Source organism: Onychostoma macrolepis, chromosome 03 (assembly GCF_012432095.1).
Source record: "Onychostoma macrolepis isolate SWU-2019 chromosome 03, ASM1243209v1, whole genome shotgun sequence".
Taxonomy (NCBI): Eukaryota; Metazoa; Chordata; class Actinopteri; order Cypriniformes; family Cyprinidae; genus Onychostoma; species Onychostoma macrolepis.
In genome coordinates, this window is record NC_081157.1 from 39510361 (window position 1) to 39534087 (window position 23727).

The 23727-nt window shown below is 37.3% G+C and overlaps 3 protein-coding genes across 4 annotated transcripts; 1 reads left to right on the plus strand and 2 right to left on the minus strand.

Annotated features, from left to right (window-relative positions):
- Positions 1 to 287: 287 nt before the first annotated feature.
- On the minus strand, positions 288 to 5612 carry adap2 (ArfGAP with dual PH domains 2). The gene is made up of 11 exons (XM_058771991.1): positions 5149 to 5612; positions 4396 to 4526; positions 4148 to 4239; positions 3599 to 3681; positions 3351 to 3460; positions 2928 to 3077; positions 2723 to 2806; positions 1959 to 2021; positions 1427 to 1504; positions 1054 to 1282; positions 288 to 962 (listed from the first exon to the last, which is right to left on the minus strand). The coding sequence occupies exons 1-11, from the start codon at positions 5234 to 5236 to the stop codon at positions 934 to 936; spliced, it is 1137 nt and encodes a 378-aa protein (XP_058627974.1). The 5' UTR covers positions 5237 to 5612; the 3' UTR covers positions 288 to 933.
- Positions 5613 to 6400: 788 nt separating this feature from the next.
- On the minus strand, positions 6401 to 20378 carry atad5a (ATPase family AAA domain containing 5a). The gene is made up of 24 exons (XM_058771239.1): positions 20221 to 20378; positions 20027 to 20066; positions 19717 to 19790; positions 17908 to 19610; positions 17747 to 17825; positions 17388 to 17543; positions 17128 to 17269; positions 16954 to 17032; positions 16654 to 16835; positions 16424 to 16572; positions 16065 to 16218; positions 15573 to 15923; positions 14744 to 14840; positions 14532 to 14614; positions 14317 to 14447; positions 14047 to 14218; positions 13792 to 13956; positions 13186 to 13422; positions 13042 to 13106; positions 12782 to 12962; positions 12527 to 12684; positions 11191 to 12038; positions 10330 to 10485; positions 6401 to 7433 (listed from the first exon to the last, which is right to left on the minus strand). The coding sequence occupies exons 3-24, from the start codon at positions 19765 to 19767 to the stop codon at positions 7355 to 7357; spliced, it is 5418 nt and encodes a 1805-aa protein (XP_058627222.1). The 5' UTR covers positions 19768 to 19790; positions 20027 to 20066; positions 20221 to 20378; the 3' UTR covers positions 6401 to 7354.
- A 399-nt stretch (positions 20379 to 20777) lies between these two features.
- ppp4ca (protein phosphatase 4, catalytic subunit a) lies at positions 20778 to 23723 on the plus strand. Of its 2 annotated transcripts, none has more exons than XM_058768699.1 (9): positions 20778 to 20933; positions 21521 to 21825; positions 22032 to 22083; positions 22174 to 22224; positions 22355 to 22456; positions 22568 to 22741; positions 23059 to 23185; positions 23278 to 23467; positions 23583 to 23723. In XM_058768699.1, exons 2-9 carry the CDS (start codon positions 21716 to 21718, stop codon positions 23710 to 23712), a joined length of 936 nt encoding a protein of 311 aa, XP_058624682.1. In that variant the 5' UTR covers positions 20778 to 20933; positions 21521 to 21715; the 3' UTR covers positions 23713 to 23723. The 2 variants fall into 2 exon arrangements, with proteins under 2 accessions (XP_058624682.1, XP_058624683.1); XM_058768700.1 differs by having other exon boundaries at positions 20781 to 20933; positions 21604 to 21825.
- Positions 23724 to 23727: the final 4 nt, after the last annotated feature.

The window sequence follows — 23727 nt, forward strand, 5'->3', positions numbered from 1 at the left end:
CATTAACTAAAGGATTACCTAAACCATATATTTGTGGGGTTGCATCTCAAATGATTTCAGTTTTCTGCTTCATTTGTAAAAGTTTGTCTTTGCTGAACAACATTAACAAGAAAGCGCCAAAAAGTACAACCATCACTGTTGAAAACTGATTTAAGATCCAGGCTGAAAATTGTCAAAATGGCCCCTAGGGTCACTGTTATCTGTAAAACTGTTATTACTTCACTATAATAAATATAATATAATATAAATACATTTCAGTAAATAGTAATCTAGCAATAGTATTGATGTAATATGTGGTTTGAAAATAGATTTTAATATAAACAAATCTGAAGAATAGTGAACATCAAAACAAATCAGCTTTGTTCAGTCGCCCATGATTATCACAAAATAGAAACTGGCCAAATGTCAGTTTATGAAACCAAGGCGTTTAACGATTAGCATTTTCATCACTCACTTCACGTCACTTGCACGTGTCCATTTCTGTACAAGCATAATTCCTTATTTTCTGCTTCTATTTGGTGTCTCAGCTCCTGCATGTGGACTCACAGTCACACGTGAGTCTGATTGACCTCTTACTAAAATGCGATTCTCATCTTGGTCAAGACTTGTTTCAAGATCTGAGAGGCCAGATCTTATCCATCTTCAGATGCATTCATATTTTCCTCAGAGAGCTCAACCAGTTAGTCTGTCCTCATCTGACCTACTGCAGTCTTCTCAGATTGGTTTCACATCCCAAAATGCACCAAGAGAGAATTTTTTTTAAACTGCTTGTTCGGAAACAATGCCCCCAAAAAAAGTCACATTCTTCCACGTTTCCCTTTGAGTGTCTAGGACTCGAATGTTTTAACCCTAGATTTACCTAGCATGCCAGAGTTCATTTTAAATAAATTTAGTGACAGAGTCTGAGCTTATTGTCCCATCCAGTCATGGTCTTCACCTCCGTCTACGGATATTGGCTTCAGCTGAAAAGGAGACAGAGTGTTATTTTTTTAACACCTCATTTGTTTTGTAATATTTAATTAGCACATCTGATAAAAAGTGTTATAATCTTACTGGTGTAATGTTGCGGCATCATGGGTTTGGAGATGACTGTTTTGAGGGCCTCCACCCACTCTCTCTGATCGCGCTCCTGCTCGCACATGAAGACGAACTGACGATCTGGCGTCTCCACTATTACCCCACACTTCCATTTGTTGCCTCTCGTCCCTTTAGGGACACACTCTCTCACTGAATATCCATGATTCTCTGAGCCAATGAAAACTACCCCAAGCTCAATGGCATCCTTTAGGATAAAAAGAAGAGAAAATTCACATTACTCCCTCTACAATTTCATGCAGCAGAAATGCTTTCAAATTCAAGTTTAGAGTTTAGTGAACTAAAAACAGCCAACACTGACACAGTAGGAACGGAAAAAAGCTATTCATACCAGCTGTGTTTTAAAATAGAGTAGTTTCCTGTCCAGGGAATCCAAAATAAACCATCTTTTCTTGAAAGGCTCTCGCTGCTGTTCAACATACACAAACAGCCAGTGTTATTTGTTTTTATTACTTTTAAATTCATTTCAAAAGTTTCAGACTTTTGACATTTGTCACATGCTCAACATAAGTGGTAGTAAAATGATTTTTTTCCTCCTACGAGCTACCATACTCTGCATTAGACAGCAGGACAATAAAACACAACAGAGAAATGGTAGTTGTAATAGAATAGCATATGCAGAACTATACAGATGTTGGAAATACATAAAAAATGGACAGAGTGGTTCAACATGCAATGGTGTGTTATTGTTTGTGAGTGTGTGAAGAGGTGTTTAAAGAGTGTTTTACGAGAATAGCCTGATTTATCCTTAAATGTTTGTGTAATTTAAGGGCAAATACAAACACCTTGCTTTACTGGAAAATCTAGATTTTAAAATATGCAAAGAATCAAAATAAGAACCATCTATGGGGGGAAACTCTTACCAGTGGGCCAGTCTTCTCCATGTAACCCTCTTTTAAATAGCTTCTGGTTATCCATGGTATTAGCTTAAGACAAAAAACACATTGTTAAGAGTTTATAATCAAGATAACAAAAAAAAAAAATCACAACTTTCACAACTGTTTCACAGAGCTTTGGTTACATTTATTAAAATTTAAATCATATTTCTAGTAATAAACATTTGTGTTTACCTTTTATAATATCATTTTATTTGTAACACCAAGTGAAACCCTTTAGTGTAATGCTAACACTACAGAGCTGATCCAGATGAACATATAGCACAAATGGCATTGACCCAAATGAAGTTTATATCTACGGTGATTATTCACAGAACAATTTGTTCCTGAACTAGCCTAGACAACTTTTGAATATAAGACACACAGAGCATTCTGTTAGCTAAACAACTTAAAAAAAACATCTCTCTTATTTAGGGATGCAGCAACTCACAAAACACCAAAACCACATTTCCATGTCCTGTTAGCATTGTGGTGTAGGGTGTTTGTTTGATGATCAGTCATGTTGTGAAATGGAAGGGAAGACAGGCCTTAAACTGTAAATGGTTTTAGGAAGTAAAATCACTTGGAAAAGGGGAAACTCGCAGTACTTCCTTTTTATGTGGCAATGTTAACGCAACTACATTGGGAGAAAACTCTCCACATGTTTTTAAGATATTCAAAAGCTAGGCAAAGTAAATTGAAAGCACTGAGGTGACACATAAGTCAAAATCAAGTATACAAAATGTACTTACATCTCCATCGCTAGCTGTAGGAAAGGCTGTTTTCAGGTAGACATGGCGAATAGCTCTAATGGCATTAAACCAATTGACAATCTCCTAAAAGGGAGGAAATACAGAGCAAATACTGTTTTGTGCTCAAGTTACCTTTAAAACTGGTTCAAAACAAAAAGGATTCTCGGAAATAAAGCAGGAAAAAAATAAAATTCCAGAGGTTTACCCGTCCATTTTTATGGTAAACAAAAAGGTTTCTGGTGTGATCATCCACAGAGTAGGTGATCTGAAGGCCGTGAGCATGTCCTGTCTTCTCAGGCTGGAAGGTTGCATTCAGGTTCTTCACAGAAATAGTAGCCTTTGGTCCCTTAGATTCCTGAGAAGCACAGATAGTGTTTAACGAATAGCTCATTTGTGCACCTAATACTTCATTAGATTCACTTATTTTTCAATCAAAGTCAAATATTTTAAAATGCAGCTAGAATTGTGTTAGATGAAAGATATTGGATGATTAATGCATACTGTTAGCTTTGATGGACTTAAATGTCATGTGGTTATTCTGTGCTGCCATTTACAACAAATGCCTTCGATAATTTTTTTTTTTTCTTGATGATGTGCAAACATAATTGCTCAACAAAAAAGTTCTCACATCCTCCTTGTAGTATTTGAGGGTAAAATCGTGCACTGAAAGAACAAACTTCCTCTCGAGAAACTGTCCATTATCCTTTCCTTTCTTCCACAGCATGCCCTCATAGACACCTAGAGCAGGGCAAACAATTTCATTGAAAGATTAATGTTATTCATTGTTAATATTAGCAGATGAAACAGAATAAGATAATTTTATACTTTTAAAGTACAAAGGTTAAAAGAAAACATCTGGGAACTAAAATGGATTACCTGCTGTATAAGGTCTTTCTGTTTTTTCCTCTGTAAACTCCATTCTTTCGTATTTGGCTCGAATCCATTGTTCTCTGAGGACCCTATATAGTGTACAAAGAATGCATTTTGTTGAGCTACATGCAAGGGATAATTGATGTGTAAATGACATACAGTACATATATATTATAGTCTGAACATACACTTACTATTTTATAATAACAAAGCAGATCGTACTAGTTTAGCTGAATATGGCCATATATTCAACTAATGCATATGCAATGCAACGTGTTAAGAATCAAGAGTGCAATTGACAGAATCAAAAGACTGGACTTCAATACCAGAAACCCCTTTTAGTTGAAGCAGTAGTTCCTCTTACTGTAAGCAACAATAGTACACAGCTTTTTTTTCTTGCTGGTAAGATGTTTGCTTTATCAGCTATATATATTTTTTTACTTCCCAAAACAGATCCGTCCCATTATAACAAATCACTAAGTACGTGTTTCAGTTTTAAATTAAAGTATGCTTTGGTTTGACTTTTCAGTCAGCAGAAGAGATTGGACTACTTACTCGCAATCGTCTGGTTGGGGATGATAATAAAAGACTGGGACAGATTTCTCATAGAAGTTTTTGGCAGTACGATTTCCATTGGCCTTCATGAACTTCTCATCCAGAAATGCATTAAAAGGAAGCACAACAGTGTTGAGGTTCACATTCATGACCTACTGTAACCACTAGATTCTGAAAATTAAAACAGTGACCGTGCAAAATCTAACAGTCAGGCAATATCTTATCATTTGAATTTTTAGTTCACATACGTGCACAAGCTCATCATCCCAGAAGTCTAAGCGTATAGACTTGATACGACTTATAGAAGGAAGATTACGATGAGTTCCAGAACAGTTCAGACACACAAATATTCCCAGTGTGTATGAAGCCCAATCTGGATCTTCAAATAACAAGAGTCAAACAAACAAACAAACATGTAAATAACCCAGTAAAGTTAACACAATCAGAGAAAACAGGACATGTCAAGCAATTGTAATATCCAGGAAAATTAATGAAAATAAAGACTATTTTACATATACAATATTTTTTTATTCTGTTATCAGCTAGAAAATGACTCTTTTGAGATTCATCTCTAAACAATGTTATACAAAAGTTAAATGTTATAGATCTCTATACAGTTCTACGGTCTCTATATCTCAATACCAATCTCCATCATCTCTATACAATTATTGAACAATCAGAAAAGCACGGAAATGGAAAGTGGATAACCATTCAAAGCTAAAAAATTAAAGAGAAATTTCAAGTGAACTAGGGTAGTTACAGATAATACTAAACGCTACCGGTTTCAAAACAAATGCCATAGTTTACTGAAGCCATAGTTACAGTGATCGAAACATGACAAGGAGGAGCTGTTTACTTCATGGCTACTATGCATATCTACAGCACTGCAACTGTAAACTATGATAAACAGGGTGTCAATATATTATGTCAGTGATTAAAGTACACAAAGAACTGCTGGCTGAGTTTAAAGCGGCGTTGACAATAGCTGTTACAGTACTTACCTGCAGCTCCACAGTCAGCACAGCAGCTATTCTCTGGCAGCTTCGCCAACTCTAGAAGTGTCTTTTTGTTCTTTTCCCGATTTGCCATAAGCGAAATGCTTGTAAAAACACATAAGTAGCCGTTTGACCCCTCTTAATTTCACGCGTGGTTAGTCTCGTCGGGCGCGGTTTGGCGGTTTTACTTCACGGTCATTGAGTCACTCGACAGTGTGGGTCAGACTCCAAACTCGACTGCGCGCGAGCGCGGCAAAACACTGCGGCTGGACTCGAGCGAGGTCTTCCGCAAGCATCCAAAAAACAGTTCCTGGAGAAAAACTCTGGGCTACGCTTAAAATGTATTCTATTAAGTAATCACATTAACATCAATTACTCCAAAAGTAGGAGTAGGCGATAATGATTAATATGATTAAAAATAAAATGTAATATTACAGCAGCCACAACAGCACTTGTGTTTTATATAAAAAAAAAAAATTCCTTTTTATGTGAAAAATTCCCAAACGCATTAACTATATCATGAAATATCTTGATTCTCACCTTTATAGATTATGTTAGTTGATCTAGTGGGCGATGGTCAAAGTTACCTAATAATGTAATCTATTAAACGGTTAGTTCCATTCCTCGATTCTGATTGGTCAGCAGCTGTGTTTTATTCACGGTACAGCACGGCTATGACCGCTTCACCCAACGGTTCTGTGTATCACTGAGCAACACCCTTAGCAACATAAACAATTAATAATATAGCATCAAAACTGTTTTATGTATTATGCATGATGGCATAATTAACGGTTTGTTATTTATTTAATGAAGTATGAGTGACCCCTAATTATTTTTGAGACCACGCCCTTCCCAAGTCAAATAAACGCTTCTCATGTGGAGATGTGTTAATGTGTGTGCGGCGCGCGTTTGTGTGAAAGCCCAGTTTCCGAAGTAAGAAGGGAATATTACTGTATTTTTTAGATTTCTGTTTCAGGTATGATTGTGTATGTCTATATGTCCATCAGCTTACATTGTAATCATGTATTTTTTTTATTGTGGGGTAACCGTTTTATAAATGCAATAAGGCACTCGAGGCCGTGCTGTATCGTGAATAAATCACGGCTGAAGGGGTTGCTTGGCATCATAATCACAACACTTTCATTGTACAGAAAGAGAGCAAAAACATTTTCATTAACAAAGAACATTTTTACTGACAGTCTAGAGTTCAAGCACTCTCAAAAACTCCCATTAAAATCATTGAAGCGGTTTACACTATGAAATGAATCTCTTACTTACATATTCGTACACACATCTGCACTTAATTATTGTTTCTGACAAGAGAATTCGCCAGAAAGAGGTATTCAGTCAGCAAGCGACTGAAGAAAACACCGCATTTTAGCGAGGACTCATCTGAAGGCCTCTGATTGGTCCTTGCATTCATAAGCTCAACAGAATCGTGTGTGATTGGTTATAATGCGCAGCGCTCCAGCCAACGAAGTAGATTTGAATTTAGCAGCTGATGATATGACACGCTCTAATCACGCTGGTGTGATTATATTAAATATAGAAAATATTAATCGGCTATTTTTTGTCTTTTGGAAGCTGCATTCAAAATCCACTTGGCTCAAAAATCTGAGGGGGCACGTGCCACTTCACTTTGAATGGGAATGGGCTCTGCTTGTACCAAACAAAGCCACATATTTTTGCAAGCTAGTAAATATACTCCAGTCACACTGAAACTGCATACAGAACAAAATGTTGCATTTACTGGTTTTACAGGTATACAGTTATCTTCCCAGATTCAAGTGGACTAAAACCATCCCATTTAGAAGATGTGGAAGTGAAAAGTGTGTCATGACTCCAGGTTTCACGTGGCTTCTCACATCACGTAAAGGTGATAAAAGTTATGAGTTAGGGAAAAAAAATAAAAAAATCATACACAAACTGTGCAAAAATTCAAATAGCACCATGTTCACTAGTGCTCTTGCAATTTACATACATATTTGGAGAAAAACATGTTTGCTGGCAAATAGCAAATCCAAATTTATTACTTGATAAAACATTTTGGAAGATGCATGACAGTACAAAACAAACCATCTTCATAATGGTAAACAGCAAATTTAAAACAGTACAAATATGTGCTGTCCACACAACAACATAAAACCACACTCCTTCTGAGTATATATTACTGTACAAATGCATTAAGTGGCTGCCTAAAGATGCGTGTAATTTAAGGGAACTCGGAAGCCAGGAACTCCACTGTGCTTTTAGGAAGATTGAAGTGTATACCGTCCAAATAGTGCAAGAACCTGTAGAAGAAGGGACACACACACACACACACACACACACACACACACAACACTATGATTATTTTATGTTAAAGCGAATCTTTAAATTAAGTTTTGGCACTGCAAGGCGAGTGAATGTCACCATTTAAAACAAAACAAATGGTGACAAAATGCAAGACTTGTACCGCCATGAATAAAAATAAAACATTGCTGGTTAAATTGTGACCAAGTCATATTTCAGCTTTGCAAAAGCCACATCCTGTCCCCTCCGCTGCTTTTTTAGTCCCATGAACTGTGGCCAAGTTGCATTTTCACACTTCTTTGACAGCACAGCAAAAACAAAAAAAATTGCCTCAGGTGCTAAACACATTGTATTTGAGACACAAATTTAAAGAAAAGGTGTGGTTACCATTGTAGGCATCAAATAGAGTGTTTAACCAGACAGTAAGTATTACTGACATATGTTTTCATGTGACTTATTTATCTAATGTAAATATAGCGTGTGCAGTCTTAACTAGTGAAATGTGCCTACTGTGAAAAGGGAGTTTCCCCTTGTCACTGTTCAGATGTGCGGCATCTGAATAACTGGAAGTGATCTCACTTTGGAAGTGTAACAAAAGACAGAGTCTATTCACAAACGAGGGTGTGTTGAGCATTAGAGACACCCAGCAGTTACGAGAACACTACAGAGAAATTCTTGTGTTTTTACAACTTTAATGAACATTTCAGGCTCATAAGGTCGTCAAGAGAGTACACCAGACTTTGAACCAAAAGATATCTCAAAGTCAAATGATTAAATAAATTTTGCTAGCCACAGTTTCCACACCTCTTGGCTGTTCAAGAAATGAAAATTCTTGGCAGAGGCCGAAGCCGAACAAAATGAAACACTGGTCAAATTCGCTTTTTCGCATTTTTACCCATTTTACCCATTTTTTCACCCTTGCATAAATTGAATAGCAAAAATGTTCTTTTCACTGTTTTGTCTTACTTCTCAAAGAAAAAAATCAATTGCAAAACAACAATTTAAAAATACTTATTTAATACTGAACATTTTTTTAAATTCTAGCAGATATATACCAACAAAAACAACTTAACTTAAAATTAAGTTAGTAAAATAAAACTATTTTTTGGCCATTTTTGAGACCCCCTTCATGAATCAGGCATGTGACTGGCTAAAGAAAAAATAGGAAAATAGGAAATAAGGAAAACTAGACTGGACACTGGAGCAGTAAATCAGCATATTAGAATGATTTCTGAAATGTTCTGTGACAATGAAGACTAGACCTAATGATGCTGAAAATTCAGCTTAGATCACAGCAATCAATTATATTTTACCATATTTTCACTACAAAACATTTATTTAAAATTGTAATAATACTTCACAATATTACTGTTTTTGTATTTTTTACTGAGCAGAACAGAATTCTTTTAAAACAGAAAAATATTACAGATCTCAATTTGAACACTATGTGTGAATGTTATAATAAATGTATTAATAGAGCTGTTGTAATTATTATTATTATTATTGTCATTATTATTCTCATCGAAGGCATGCCATGCAGTACTGAACAATCTCTCACTGTCTGTGTTTGCCAAACATTTGGTGCATCCCTAATACATCTTAATACATTAATATAGAAAAGTATCACTGGTGCACCACCTAGTGGAAGCAAATGATGCCAATAAATCAGGATTGTACTAACTGTAACTAAATCAGCATAAGTCTAAGTGGATGTCCATGACATGCGGAGTCCCACAAGGCTCAATTCTTGCACCACTCTTGTTTAGCCTGTATATGCTCCTACTAAGTCAAATAATGAGAAAGAACCAAATTGCCTATCACAGCTATGCTGATGATACCCAGATTTACCTAGCCTTATCTCCAAATGACTACAGCCCCACTGACTTCCTCTGCCAATGCATTGATGAAATTAACAGTTGGATGTGCCAGAACTTTCTTCAGATAAACAAGGAGAAAACTGAAGTCATTGCATTTGGAAACAAAGACGAAGTTCTCAAGATGAATGCATACCTTGACTCTAGGGGTCAATCAACTAAAAATCAAGTCAAAAATCTTGGGGTGTTTCTGGAGACAGACCTTAGTTTTAGTAGTCATGTCAAAGCAGTAACTAAATCAGCATACTATCATCTCAAAAACATTGCAAGAATTAGATGTTTTGTTTCCAGTCAAGACTTGGAGAAACTTGTTCATGCCTTTATCACCAGCAGGGTGGATTATTGTAATGGTCTCCTCACCGGCCTTCCCAAGAAGCCCATTAGACAGCTGCAGCTCATCCAGAACGCTGCTGCCAGGATTCTGACTAGAACCAGAAAATCTGAGCATATCACACCAGTCCTCAGGTCCTTACACTGGCTTCCAGTTACATTTAGGATTGATTTAAAGTACTTTTACTCATTTATAAATCACTCAATGGCCTAGGACCTAAATACATTGGAGATATGCTCACTGAATATAAACCTAACAGACCACTCAGATCATTAGGATCGAGTCAGTTAGAAATACCAAGGGTTCACACAAAACAAGGGGAGTCCGCTTTTAGCTATTATGCCGCCCGCAGTTGGAACCAGCTTCCAGAAGAGATCAGATGTGCTAAAACATTAGCCACATTTAAATCCAGACTCAAAACTCATCTGTTTAGCTGTGCATTTGTTAAATGAGCACTGTGCTTAATTTAACTTTTGTTTTATTTTTTTTAATTCCTTGTTTTTATTGTTGTGATAACTATTATTATTTTTAGTGACTATTTCACGTCCTTTTATATAAAGCACTTTGAATTACCACTGTGTATGAAATGTGCTAAAATAAATAAACTTGCCTTGCCTAAATGTGTAATTCTGTAACTAATAACTAACCTGTACTGCAGACAGGCTATGAATGTGTCTGCTGAACTCTCACCTGCGTTTGATCTTTCCCTGCTCCTTCAGTTTCTCTGACCGACAGATGGCACGTAGAGAGGGAAGGTAGTCTAGAGCTGCTGCTGCCTGGTTTCCAAGCGTTCCAGCTGATCTGGAGAGCATCGACTTCATCTCTTCACTTCTCCTCTCCATCACCCTATACAAAACAAAATTAGCACGAGATTACTTTTTATATAACAATGTTGTGTACAAACCGCCTCATAGGACAAAGAAAGGTCAGTGTAATCTAAAACAATGAGACTAAGGCTGGGAAATATAAATATTAGTTTTATGTTTATCTACGATTGTGCTGGTGACAAAATAAAATGGTATTTAAAGCAGTTTTTAGGTTTATAAAGAATGTCATAATAGTTTTGTGATCCTTGCCTTGAACTTGTAAGTTTAAGACCATTAAGACATTTTAATAGCATGTCTGATTTAAACATTAGTATAAAAAACTGCTTTATGTTATTTAAAACAAAAATTCCAATTCAAAGATTTGTTTGCATCATTCAAAATGTTCAGGAAACTTTCAGTATTTTAATATATTAATTTTTTTATATAATATTGAATATTAATATATACACCATTTATTTACTACATTGTACTACATGTACATACATACACACTTTAGTATAGGGACCAATTCTCACCATTAACTAGTTGCTTATCTTATGACCATATTCTACATCTCCAATCCTACCCAATACATAAACTTAATAACTACCTTACTAACTATTAATAAGCAGGAAATTAGGACAATATTTATGCAAAAGTCGTAGTATTTAGCTGCATGACCCAATCTTGGAAATATTGTGGAATATAAATAATAAGCAAAAAACTAGGAGAGCTAAATTCTCACCTTGGGTCACAAGGTGTAGTTTGAGTGAGGCTAAAGCCATCTTTGTGTGGAGCCACTGGGAGGGTGAGCTCCTCCTCTGCCTCTCTTCTGATCTCCTCCTCCAGTTGCTGTGCTCTGTCCCAGGCTTCAGAGACTATAGCCTGGCACTTCCTAAAACTCAAATGCCCCAATGCAGCATGGATTTCATTGACATTAACACCATTTACTCGGCTTACACACTCTAACCGAATGTCATCGGTCATCCCACTCTTGACCTCTGCACCAGTCCAGCCAAAGACTTGTGGTCTGCAGGAACCCTCCGTTTGTAACGGCTGGTAGTGCAGTGAGGAGTCCAGGAAGGACATGTGGTCCATATACTCTGCTAAACTGCTTAGGCACTGCATCACTGGCTTGCTCTTCTTCCTTTCAGCTTCGGATAACACAACACGCCTTGGATTTATCGGCTCAGCTTTGGACACATTGGCTGGATCTACATTAGTGCTTTGAGCAGGATCTCGGCTGTTTTTTTGCAGTGAGAGGAAGTCGTCCTCCGACTCTGAATCAGACTGGAAAACGTCTTTATTGTCAATGGCCATCTTTTTCCGCCCCCTCATTCTAGAGGACACTTTAAGGGGACTACCATCATCAGAAGGCTCTTCCAAAATTTCCAACCTCACAGTCTGAGGTACTTGCTCAGGGTGGGACTGTGGGTTTGGTGTTGGTTGTGATTTGAGTGTAGACTGTGGTAAAAGACGAGTTGGCAGAGGAAGCAGACTCTCCATATTCGAGTAGAGAAGATTCACTCCCCTTCTATGGACCTCTGAGAGAAGATCCCAGCACCTAACGCTGTCTATTACTGAAGACTCATGCTGTAAGATATGAATAGATTGATCAGGAACAAATTCTTTATGGTTTTTAAATCAGCTTGTGTTGGATCTTACATGGCACATGCTCATTTCTCCTATTTATACATGTGGATTACCTTAGCAATCATCTAGCACTCACTTAATCTTTAAAAACACTGAAAACTTAACACTTTTATCAGGTTTAGCAAATATGCAAATGAACATTTTAAAATGATTGTTTTTAGTTTTTATTTTCGTTTAGACAAAATATTGTGCGCGCACACACACAGACATATACATATGAATTTATATACAAATCCCCAGAATTCTTTGAAATTCAAAACAAAAGCATTTATTTATTTATTTAGTTTAAACAGAAATCTTTTTTAACATTACAAACTTCTTTACTGTCATGTTTGATTTAATGAATTCTTTCTGAATAAAACTATTAATACCTTAAAAAATAAATAAACACCATTAGTGGCTTTTACATTAGGGAGATAAACACTCACCTTTAGGAGAAAATCTGCAATATTTTCTGTTTGCATATTTCGGATCCCTAGCAAACTCTCTGTGCATGCAGTGTGGCAGGGTGGTAGTTTATCCTCATTTACATCCTGAGTTTTGACGGACTGATGGTGAATGTCACTCTTGACGTCCCCTGTGAGCTCTACAGATTGAAACAAGTTGTTTTTGATGAGTATATTCACATATTACGATATACAGCCAAGAGTTCTTAATGTACTTTTTCAGAGTCATATCTTTACCTGAGGACGGCAAAGGCCGATGCACCTGCTGTCCACCACCACTGCAGGCCCAAAACTGCATGTGCAGGAGGCTTTGACGAATGTCACACCTGTTCCAGTCCAGCAGACAGGACAGATCCTTAGTGTCTGTTCTCATGTTTTCTGCTAGACACAGCAGCTGGAGGTAGCTAGATACATCCTCCTGGAAAAGTCAAAATTATCGACAATCACAAACAAGAAAAACATTTTGGCAAAGGAGAAAAGAAATTAAGTGGACTTACCACTGAAGGAGATTTGAAATGGATTTCCTCAAAGTATCCATCAAATGCAGCACCAAAGATTGGATCTGCACAAAACAAGTCCCATGATGACTGATTCATATAATCACAAACTGTAACTTTCTGTTCACTGCCAACTTTACTCACCACTGGTTGTTAGAATAACTGGTCTCTTGGTTGTAGTCATGAAGTGTTTTATTGCAGCCAGAAATCCAGCGTCATCATCAAAAATGATGTCCACCTCCTCAAATAAGATGAGGGATGTGGCAGTCCTCTTGTCCTGGTCTTCAGTGGAGATCTTGGTGCCCGCTGATGTTCCCCCGGGGCACTCCTTGCTGTCAGCCTCTTTTACTTTGGCAGACTTTTTCGGACATGCTTTTAAGACTAAAAGAAAACAAGAAATGCCATATAAAGGTCTCAAACATGAAGCTTGAAAACATTAAATTAAAATAAAATAAAAACATCACATTAACAGCTGTTCTTTTGAACTTATATTCATCATTGGATACAGGAAAAAAAGGACCAGTTCCCACAAAATATTAAGCAACACAACTGTTTGAACATTGATAATAATAGGAAATGTTGCTTGAGCACTAAAGTAGCATGTAGAGCAAAAGAAGAAATGCCATAGAAATATCTCAAATATGAAGCATAAAAACAACTTGTAAATATGGCTCACAATAAATGTCAATATCAATTCAATATTTGTGTTTGGAAACACTTGACTTTGATTACTGGATTTTGATTCATTACCAGGCTGTGTTTTCTTGTCTTGACTGTTTGTTTCTCTTCCACCTGCTTTGAAGAAACTGGCCAGAGATGTCGGAACCAAGCCTCCTCTTCTGGATGAAGCACTTCGAGGGGACTGAGGCGGCTTCCTGGGCGATGATACAACCCTTCTGGGGGAATTTAACTTCCCTGTAATTGGAAGAGACACTGAGAACTCAGGCAAAAAGTCATACAGAGTATACATTTTATTGTTATCACCAAGGAAGAAAACATTCATACTGGGAGAGTTGCCAGGTTTGACGGTGGTGCTGTTGCTGCTATAATTGCTGAAGTAGGACGGTTTTTGAGCATTGACACCCTGGATGTCCACCTGGTGGGACTGAGTGGCTTCCTTCAGCTGGGATAAGATCTGTCGACCACTCCTTTGAGACGAGGAGTTCACCTCAAATACCTTGAGAGAGAAAACCAACAGGGTTGGTAGAAACACTTTCCTTTTTTGAATGACAGACAATTCCAAAATAGTAAAGAAAATTGAAAAATGAACCACACCTTGAATCCGAGTTCTTGTGCACAGGCATAGACTGCAGCAGTCTTGCCCACTCCAGTGGGTCCAGTGATAAGAAGCGTGTTACACAAATGATCTTCTGTCTCATCCAGGCCTTCACCTATGATCCAGGAGTCTGGATAGGAATAATGTTGAGACAGTGATTTTAAATATGGCAAGCAAAACAGCTAGTACTGTGTCATTTAGCATCTTTACATACCATTACTGTCCTCCTCTTGCTTCTTTTCCTGCTGTTTCCTCTTCTCTTCCCGGTCAGCTCTCAATTTCCACTCTTTCAGCCAGCTAACAGTAATGAACAAAATGAAAAAATATTTCAAAATATGAAAAAAAAAAAAGAATATTCATTACTGACATGTCAATAAGTGAATGGGATCTTTCACCATCTTTGTTTAAACTAGACAGCAAAATAACCTGTGTAGCCTCCAGACAGACTCCATATTCCCGATTACTTCACTGGAGTGCTGCGGCTGATACTTCTCCGTCCAAAGCACATCCTCTTTCACTCGATCTAGAAATAAAACATGAACAACCACATTACAAAAAATAAAAAAACAGGTATTTCATAACACCTTGGGTTCAATTCATGAGAAATAAGACGAAGAACAACTATCAACAATGTTATAAATACACTACCGTTCAAAAATTTGGGGTTGGCAACATTTTCTTTTAAATAAATTAAGAGTTTTATTTTTTTCAGCAAGGATGCATTAATTTGATCAAGAGTGACAGTAAAGACTTTTATAATGTTACAAAAAATTCTTTCAAATAAACACTCTTCTTTTGATTCATCAAAGAATCCTAAAAAAAAATTGGACCATGGTTTCCACAAAAATATTAAGCAGCACAACGGTTTTCAAATTTGATAAGTAATGTTTCTTAAGCATCAAATCATCATATTAGGCTGATTTCTGAAGGATAATGTGACACTGAAAACTGGAGAAATGACTGCTGAAAATTCAGCTTTGCTATCACAGGAATAAAATACTTTATTATAAATAGAAAACATTTTAAAGTGTAATTTTTATTTAAATAATACTTTGTAATAACAGATTTTACGGTCATTTCCAACAAATAAACATAGCCTTGATGAGAATAAGATAAACCCCACACTTTTATACTCTTATTCACTGTACAACTAAGGCTCATTAAATAATGTAAAGTAATTTTTTCAAGCAGTCTTTTAGAAGAAAACTTTTCAGGGCAGAAAAAAAGATTGCCTAAACACATATTTAATATTCACCTTCTGTACTTGAATTTTCTGGGACAGGGGCATCCACTATAATGACGACATCATTCTGGTTTCCCACAGGTGAGATCAACTCTGCTGGCTTGGGCTCTTCTTTCTGCTTTTGCCTTAGTGATCGACCTCTTCGTCTTCTGCCAGACGGCACCGTGTCGGAGACATTCTGTGCTGCCTGACCTCCTGATGGTGGACTTTCTTCAATCACTATGACATCCCCTTCTGTGCGATTGGACTTTGGTTTTTTACCCACTTTGCCTGTTGTCTCTCCTTCATCCACACGCTTCCGTTTCCTTCCGACACCATCAGACGATTCAGCAGGGCAGGACACTTTAGACTCACCTTCAAGTTCTATAGATAATCAAATAAATGAAGGAAATCTGAAACAATCTGTCAATTATTCTGGGATACACGTCTGATTATGAATGCATTTCTGCCTAAGAATAATATCTTACTGTAAGCAAAACAACAAAATTATTTAATCGTAGTCACCTGAGGCAGAGGCCTGGAGGATGCAGTCCTCACGTCTCTTGACAAACCACGTAAAAAAGCGTTGATGAGGGAAAGAGGGATTGGAGATTCTCATCTCCTCCAAAAGATGCAGCCTGATTGGCTCAGAAAATTCAGATCTTCGACAACAGGACATCTAAATAATAAAAAACAAGTTACTTCTTTTTGATTAATTGAATGCATCCTCACTGAAAAAAAGTATTAATTTCATTCAGAAAAAAAAATATTTTACTGACCCCAAGCTTTTGTACGGTAATGTATATAAACAAACACTGAAATACTGAATTTAAAAAAAATGCAAAACACATAAATATAACAATGTTCACCAAAAGATTAACAACCTGATGGCAACCGGCTCTCTTCGCAGGAACTGTAGCATAACCCAAAAACATTTCCAAAGACATCAGAGGTACAGATGGTAAATTATAGGACTCCTTCAAACAACTCAGGAAGGGATTTGTGGGCCACTGGAGGTTCCAAACAGAACAATCTGACATGGAAAGAAATGAGCACATTAGTCTCAAATACACACAATTAGAGAACACAATCTAGAGAACACCTGTAAGCTTACCCGCAGCCCTCTGCTGGACATGAACCACTGTCTGGAAGGAAGCACAGGCCTGACTGTAAGCCTCTCGGCTGGCTGCTGTCTTTGCAATCTGCTTTTTGAAGGACTCCGGAAGGCCACTCTTCAGAAACTCTCTCTTTGCTCTGAACTGCTCATCATCTTGTGAGTTCTCAGATGCCTCTCGACTGACAGGGTTGAGTTTGGAGGGACAGGCATTTATTAGAATTTAACACTGACAAGAAAGTAAAAGAAATAAAGAGAATTTTCCAATTCAATTACTGTCTGTTACTACTGGTGTAATACCTGCTGTCGTCAAAAATGGAGATGACAGTTGACGGTCTTTGAGCTTTTTTCTCACCGAACAGAGGAGCCACTTTAGAAGCTGAAAAAGAAAAGGAAAAAATAAAATGCATTAATTAATAAAAACAATATTAAGGTGTTGACTTAATTTTAACTATTTGCGTCAGTGTAACGTACTTGCAGGAGTCTTAGGTGTTTTATTTTGAGATGTATTTTTACCCAAAACTTCATTCAAACTACGAAGCTTCTTCTGGCTTTTGTCATTTTCCTGTGAGGTGACTGGAGTGCTTTTGCTTTCCTCCAAAAACACTACAGAATCCTAAAAAGAAGATATTATATAAATGATAAAAATAAAAGAATAACTTGATTTATAAAAAAACTTCCTGCAAGGATAGAACATTTACACAAATTCACTTTTAACACACCCACTATCTTACCTCATCTTCACAGTAATTTATGATGGACTCTTTGCTTCTTGTAGAGCGTCGTACAGTGTCTTTTTCCTTATTAGTGTCCTTTTTGCTTTGTTGAAGAGCTTTGGCTTTCTGCACCAACTTTCTAGCTTGCTTTCTTTTTTTAACTGCATTTAATTCCTAACAAAGAAGAGTTTCTGTGAGTAATCTTCAGTCTTAAAACAACTACTCATAACAATTTTATTTTAATAAAATATAATTATTTCATTTAGATTACACATATTGCTTATAAAATAATTATATAAAAACACAATACTTATATAAACACCCATATACTATATTTAAGAAAAATGTTACATACAACAATCATAAACGTTAGTTACCTGTGTTGAGAGAGGACTTGATATTTCAAAATCACCAGCTTTTGTAGCAGAGGATGGAAATACCCTGGTGATTCTCATCCTATCAAATAAAATGTATGATTTATTGTCTCACGTACTTCACAAAAACCAATTAAAGTAAGAAATTAAAAAGTGAATCTCACCTGATAGGGCTGCCTTTCATGTCTGGTGGGCAGAGCATTTCAGCTGTATACATGCCTCTTTTGGGCCTTTGAGATTTTGGGGCAGAGGCCAGAGAGGGAGACGGTGTATTTTGGTTCTCATCATCTTTCTTTGTGTCCTCTTGCCTCTCTTTCTTCTGTGGTGCGGTATTAAGCACAACGGCTGACTGTCTTCGTGAAAGCTCTCTGGTCGACCTCCTCAGCTCTCTGACAGCTTTTTCACCGTTGTCATTATGAGCTGGGCTACTGTCTTTGTCGACTTCTGTTGGAGGTTCTTCAGGTTTCGGAGTTGCAGCTTGTGCATCTTCAGCTTTCTTAGCTTGCCCCTTCTTCCCAGATTTCCTAATTTGCTTCTTTTTGTCACCTGGACAGCTCTTCTGCTCATCATGCTGCTCTGAGCTGGTCACTTCAGTTTTGTTCTCAATAGATTTTTCTTCAGTTTTGCTCTCAAGAGATTTTTCAGGTTGATTGTCTGCTGCCTCCAGGACTTTCTCTTGAACCTGGTTCTGCTTGCTCTGACCCTTGTTGGTTTTGCTTTTAAAACCATCAAGACTAGGCTGCTTAAAGGCATTCATAAACTGCTTTCTCTCTGCCTCAGTGCTTTTAGGAATTGAGCTGGACTCCACCACATCAAGTTCCAGATCTTCCTCAAGAAGAACAACATTAGATTTCCTTTTGCGGTCAGGCAATACATCTGGTTTACTCTCCGGGACAGGATCAGACAAACTCTTGTCCTCTTTTGATTTACTTTTTTTTTTCCCACTAAAAATAGATGCGACTTTTAACTCCTTGGCAACTTTGACAGACTCAAGATGATCAGGGGAAATGGGATGCACCTCAGCTTGAATCGTGAGAGTTCGTGGTGACACCTGTAGAGGACCGACTGCAGATCCACTCTGATCATTACAGGGGTTTCCTTCACTTGATGTGTCAGCAGTGTCAGTCATGGGAATCACATTGCTCTCTTCCTGCTCTTGACTTTGATTCTGCACAAAGTCTTTGAATGAGATTGTGACGGTGCCGCTTTTCTTTTCTGCACTTTCCTCCAATTTAGTCTCACACACAGGCTCTTGTGCATCAGCATCACATTCCTTAGTCTCTTCACAGACACCTTTTGCCTTTCGGTTTCTCCTCACAGCAGATTTTCTGTTTGCACAGTCTTTCCTCCTGCTTTGGTTTAATGAGGGTCTTTGTTCAGAACTTTCTGCAGAATTCTTAATCATCAGGACATCTGGATCAGGCTCTGTGACATTCTTCCTTATGTCAGATTCTTTATCAGAGGAGGCATCATGACAGGTTTGAGCTGGAAGGACAGCAGTTTTGCTTTCCTTTACAAATGATTCACTGGGACTTTCTATCAAGACAACATCATCCGTGACCACCTGTGCATCCTCCTCTTTGGACTTCTTGTTGTCTTTGGCCTTCCTGGTTCGCTTCTGCCCCTGTCCTCTAATAGGTTTCCCAGGGATTTCACGACTTGCTTGCTCTGAAGGTTGCGGGGAGCTTTCTTTAGCTACTAGAGAGCAGCTTTTTAATTCTTGTGCAGGCGAGGTCCTTTTAAAGTAGTCCATAATATTGTTAGACCGTGGTGGTGAGAATGGTTTCTCCACCGGCTTGGGCATAAAGTAGTTAGTAATAGTTTTGACAGATGGTGCATCACCATCCTTCCTCAACTTCTTACACGGCTGGAGAAACAGAGCAACAATGTAAACTGCTGCAAATCATTGTTTTTTTTTAATAGAAAATCAGTACTTTAACAAATCAGCATTACAACTTTTTTGTGACACATACCTGACCCTCAAAATCCTCTATGACAGCCGCCATAGCCACGGCCCCAGCCATCGTTTCAACCCCAAACTATAGATCTGTATAGATTTAACAGACAAAACCAAGGATTTTAAACGAGTTTAAACACAAGCACACAAAACAAAGCCACATTCTCACATTCAAAGCTTACTTAAACATATTTACGACATGTACATTTGTATACAACAGTTGCAGTTGAAGTCTGAATGAATGACGTCTCCATAATCGCACTTATTAAATGTTTACCTGTCAACTATGTGTTTGTACAATATGCATAAACATTACAGACACTCACCGGTTCTTTTCCTTCCTTGAGGGATACGTTGATACATACTCTAAATATACAGTGTACAGTGCATAAAATATTAGTACGGCAACGAATTTACGTAAACACAAAGCCTATCTACACATTTCCCAAACAACGATATACATTCCAAAACCGGCGAAAACCAAACATAACATGTGATAATAACCGACCCTCAAACCCACCTTACGTGGAAATGTAATCTCTAAAATCAGAAGTATATTTGAATCTAAAGAAGAAATCCCATATTCCCAAATAATGTAGGTTTTAGTGTAGTTGGATTGTTTTCGACAAATGGCGCCAAATATCATGGAGGTCTTTCGCCGCGCCGGTTCGGCCAATCACAGCGCGTGTCGTCATACATTCTGAAACAGGAAAAAGCGCTTTTTCAAACGACATTCGATTTCAAAATACTAACAGTCATTTGGAATATACCACAAGAACAAATAGATCTTTCTTGGTTTCATTTCCATTAATATTAGTTATAGTGTCATCTTAAATGTAATTAACTTGAACTAAAGGTTACACGCGTATAATATCTTCATATATCCCACATTTAAAGTTTATACTGTTCAAAAAATTGCATCATGATAGACGGTTTAACAATCTTAACATTTTCTGTCAGATCAAGATTTTTCCACTCATTCATTTTTATTTTACGATATATATATATATATATATATATATATATATATATATATATATATATGTCATTATTAAGAGCAATTTAATTATATATGCTGTCATGTAGAACAGGTGATCGGCACCTTTATTTTGAAAGATGAGCCGAACAGTGGGCTTGTTGTTGTGATGGTCACACTTGCATACGCCGCTTTACCAATTTACCATCTACAAAAGCAACAACGGATGCCTAAACGGATTTAATCCAAAACCCAAGGTATTCGTTATTTATTTAAACGTACATTTCAACGTGTGAAATGCTGTTCTTATTTTAGACGTACTTTAGCAGAAAGCTCAAACAAACACGGCACAGCACGACTAGCATTCATGCTAACCGCTTTGTCCCTACTCTATTTTTTGTAAACCAGGCTTTGCAATTATAATTTTTGCAATAAAATTGTAAGATACTCGATTGAAAACTAAAATGCAAAGAGGTCGTCAAAATGAACGGCTAAGTTGCGTCCAAGAAAGTGAAGAATTAAAAGAGTTTAATTTGTTGTATTATTAATGACATTGAAAATAACACCGAAATTCTAATTCAGTAAATTAATGAATGTAACGTTAACCGCTTATAACTAATAAAGAAAAAAATACTGTTTGAATATTGATATAAATATTTAAATTAAAAACAATATATTAATATAAATTATTATTATTAGTGCTGTTAATATTATTTTTGAAAAAGATTTTCTTATTAAACGCTCTGATACACTAAAAGACTCACTGGGACATTTGTCTCAAGTGGGTTTCAAGCATGCATATGATTGTTTGACATTTCTGATGATTCTTATCTCTGTTTTGCAGTCATTTTTTCATCTTGGCATCTTTTGGGATCATCTCGGTGTGTGTAATTATGTGCACAACCTCATAGTCTCTTCATTTCTCAGGAGGCTGAGTGTGTTCGTGGTCTCTGTGAGACTAACAGAGGACTGGAGAGCCAGTGAGAGTCAGGGGTTTTATCAGCCTCACATTGAGGAGTATTTCTGTGAGTGTGTATGCATGTGTGTCATGATGGGCGACGTCATTGACTTGGACAGACAGATTGAGCAACTCAGACGCTGTGAACTTATCAAGGAAAATGAAGTCAAGGCACTGTGTGCCAAAGCGAGGTAATGCTTAGGTGTTCAAGAGACAGGATACCATTATGCGTTTGTTGTACTTATTCGTTTTACTCTGCTATGCACAACCCGTGTGCATCTAAATGACCGGTGCTTACTTTTATTAAGTTGTATATAAATATACAGTTGCTTGTTTTGAATTAAAGTTGCAAAAGCTACATTATTTATGCTGTAAATGTCATGGTTTTGCTTTATAGGGAGATTCTGGTGGAAGAGAGTAATGTTCAGAGGGTAGATTCTCCCGTCACCGTGAGTATTTCTGTGTCCATTACATTTATAACCTTTAACATAATTATGCCATTGTGAAATCGGCTCTCTATTTATTTATTTAATTTGCAGGTCTGTGGTGATATACATGGGCAATTTTATGATTTAAAGGAGCTATTTAGGGTAAGTGATTAAGAATGCAATATGGCATTTGTTAAATTTGCAATACTTTTACTTTCAAACTTGGAACTTATGGACCGGTGTAAGTTGTGCTGTGTCGTTTGACTCCTATCATTGTCCTCTGGGTCTTCAGGTGGGAGGTGAAGTTCCAGAGACAAACTACCTCTTCATGGGAGACTTTGTAGACAGAGGTTTCTATAGTGTGGAGACTTTTCTGTTGCTGCTAGCATTAAAGGTGCAGTATCTGTCCTGAAGTTAATCTTGTTTGCTTTGTGTGTGTGTGTTAAAGCCGTTCTGTACTCCGTAGTCTGCCCTTATTCACAGTCAATTATATTTCTGTCTTCAGGTGCGATACCCTGACCGAATAACGCTGATCAGAGGAAATCACGAGTCAAGGCAGATCACGCAGGTGTATGGCTTTTATGACGAGTGTCTTAGAAAATACGGCTCTGTTACAGTCTGGAGGTACTGCACAGAGATCTTTGATTACCTGTCCCTCTCTGCTATTGTTGATGGCAAGGTACGTCCTCTTATAATTCTGTATATTTCCACTTTATATTTTAATAATGTAATCCATTTCTTATTTAGCAGCCATTACTCCAGTCTTCAGTGTCACATGATCCTTCTGATTTGGTTCACAAGGAACATTTCTTATCAATGAACACAGCTGCTTAATTTTTTTTTGTGTGAAAACTGATAAATTTTCCCCCTTTTTTTTTTTTAAATATAGATGGTTTAAAGGAACCATATTTATTTGAAATACAACTCTTGTTGTATGAATTTGATACATTTAATGCATCCTTTTAGAATAAAAGTAACACTGTTTTTGCTCCTCAGATATTTTGTGTGCATGGTGGCCTTTCTCCATCTATTCAAACTCTGGATCAGATCAGGACTATTGACCGAAAACAGGAAGTTCCTCATGATGGACCCATGTGTGACCTACTGTGGTCTGACCCAGAAGGTGAGAGAGTCTAATGTAATGTACGACATAAAGGAAAGGCCTTCAGTATGCTGTTAATAACAAGATGGTTTGCTTTCTTTTCTTGTCTGTAGACACCACAGGGTGGGGTGTGAGTCCCAGAGGAGCTGGATATCTGTTTGGTAGTGATGTGGTGGCACAGTTTAATGCTGCCAATGATATCAGCATGATCTGCAGAGCTCATCAGCTGGTGATGGAGGGCTACAAATGGCATTTTAATGAGACCGTGTTAACAGTGTGGTCTGCTCCAAACTACTGTTATAGGTGTTTCTTTTTTATCTTATAGCAGTCCAGTAACTCTTTGTGTGTGACAGTTACTATTTAGATCTAAATGTGCTGGTTTGCATTACTTAATTTCTTCTTTTGGAATATGTCCTAGGTGTGGTAATGTGGCAGCCATTTTGGAGCTTGATGAGCATCTCCAGAAGGAGTTTATCATATTTGAAGCTGCACCTCAGGAAACCAGAGGAATCCCTTCTAAGAGACCTGTGGCTGACTACTTCCTTTGACTTTTTCAGTCCAGG

What these genes read in the sequence shown, in the direction of transcription:
- adap2 (XM_058771991.1), bottom strand. Translation starts at nt 5,236, where the DNA reads ATGGCAAATCGGGAAAAGAACAAAAAGACACTTCTAGAGTTGGCGAAG. An exon ending in TCAAATACTACAAGGAGGAT is followed by an intron (nt 3,078 to 3,350) that starts GTGAGAACTTTT and finishes TGTGCTTCTCAG; the next exon opens with GAATCTAAGGGACCAAAGGC. An exon ending in CTACAGCTAGCGATGGAGAT is followed by an intron (nt 2,022 to 2,722) that starts GTAAGTACATTT and finishes TTTTGTCTTAAG; the next exon opens with CTAATACCATGGATAACCAG.
- atad5a (XM_058771239.1), bottom strand. Translation starts at nt 19,767, where the DNA reads ATGGCTGGGGCCGTGGCTATGGCGGCTGTCATAGAGGATTTTGAGGGT. An exon ending in AGAGAGCCGGTTGCCATCAG is followed by an intron (nt 16,219 to 16,423) that starts GTTGTTAATCTT and finishes TTTATTATTTAG; the next exon opens with ATGTCCTGTTGTCGAAGATC. An exon ending in AGACAAGAAAACACAGCCTG is followed by an intron (nt 13,423 to 13,791) that starts GTAATGAATCAA and finishes GTTTTCTTTTAG; the next exon opens with TCTTAAAAGCATGTCCGAAA.
- ppp4ca (XM_058768699.1), top strand. Translation starts at nt 21,716, where the DNA reads ATGTGTGTCATGATGGGCGACGTCATTGACTTGGACAGACAGATTGAG. An exon ending in TGTTGCTGCTAGCATTAAAG is followed by an intron (nt 22,457 to 22,567) that starts GTGCAGTATCTG and finishes TTCTGTCTTCAG; the next exon opens with GTGCGATACCCTGACCGAAT. An exon ending in ACTGTGGTCTGACCCAGAAG is followed by an intron (nt 23,186 to 23,277) that starts GTGAGAGAGTCT and finishes TCTTGTCTGTAG; the next exon opens with ACACCACAGGGTGGGGTGTG.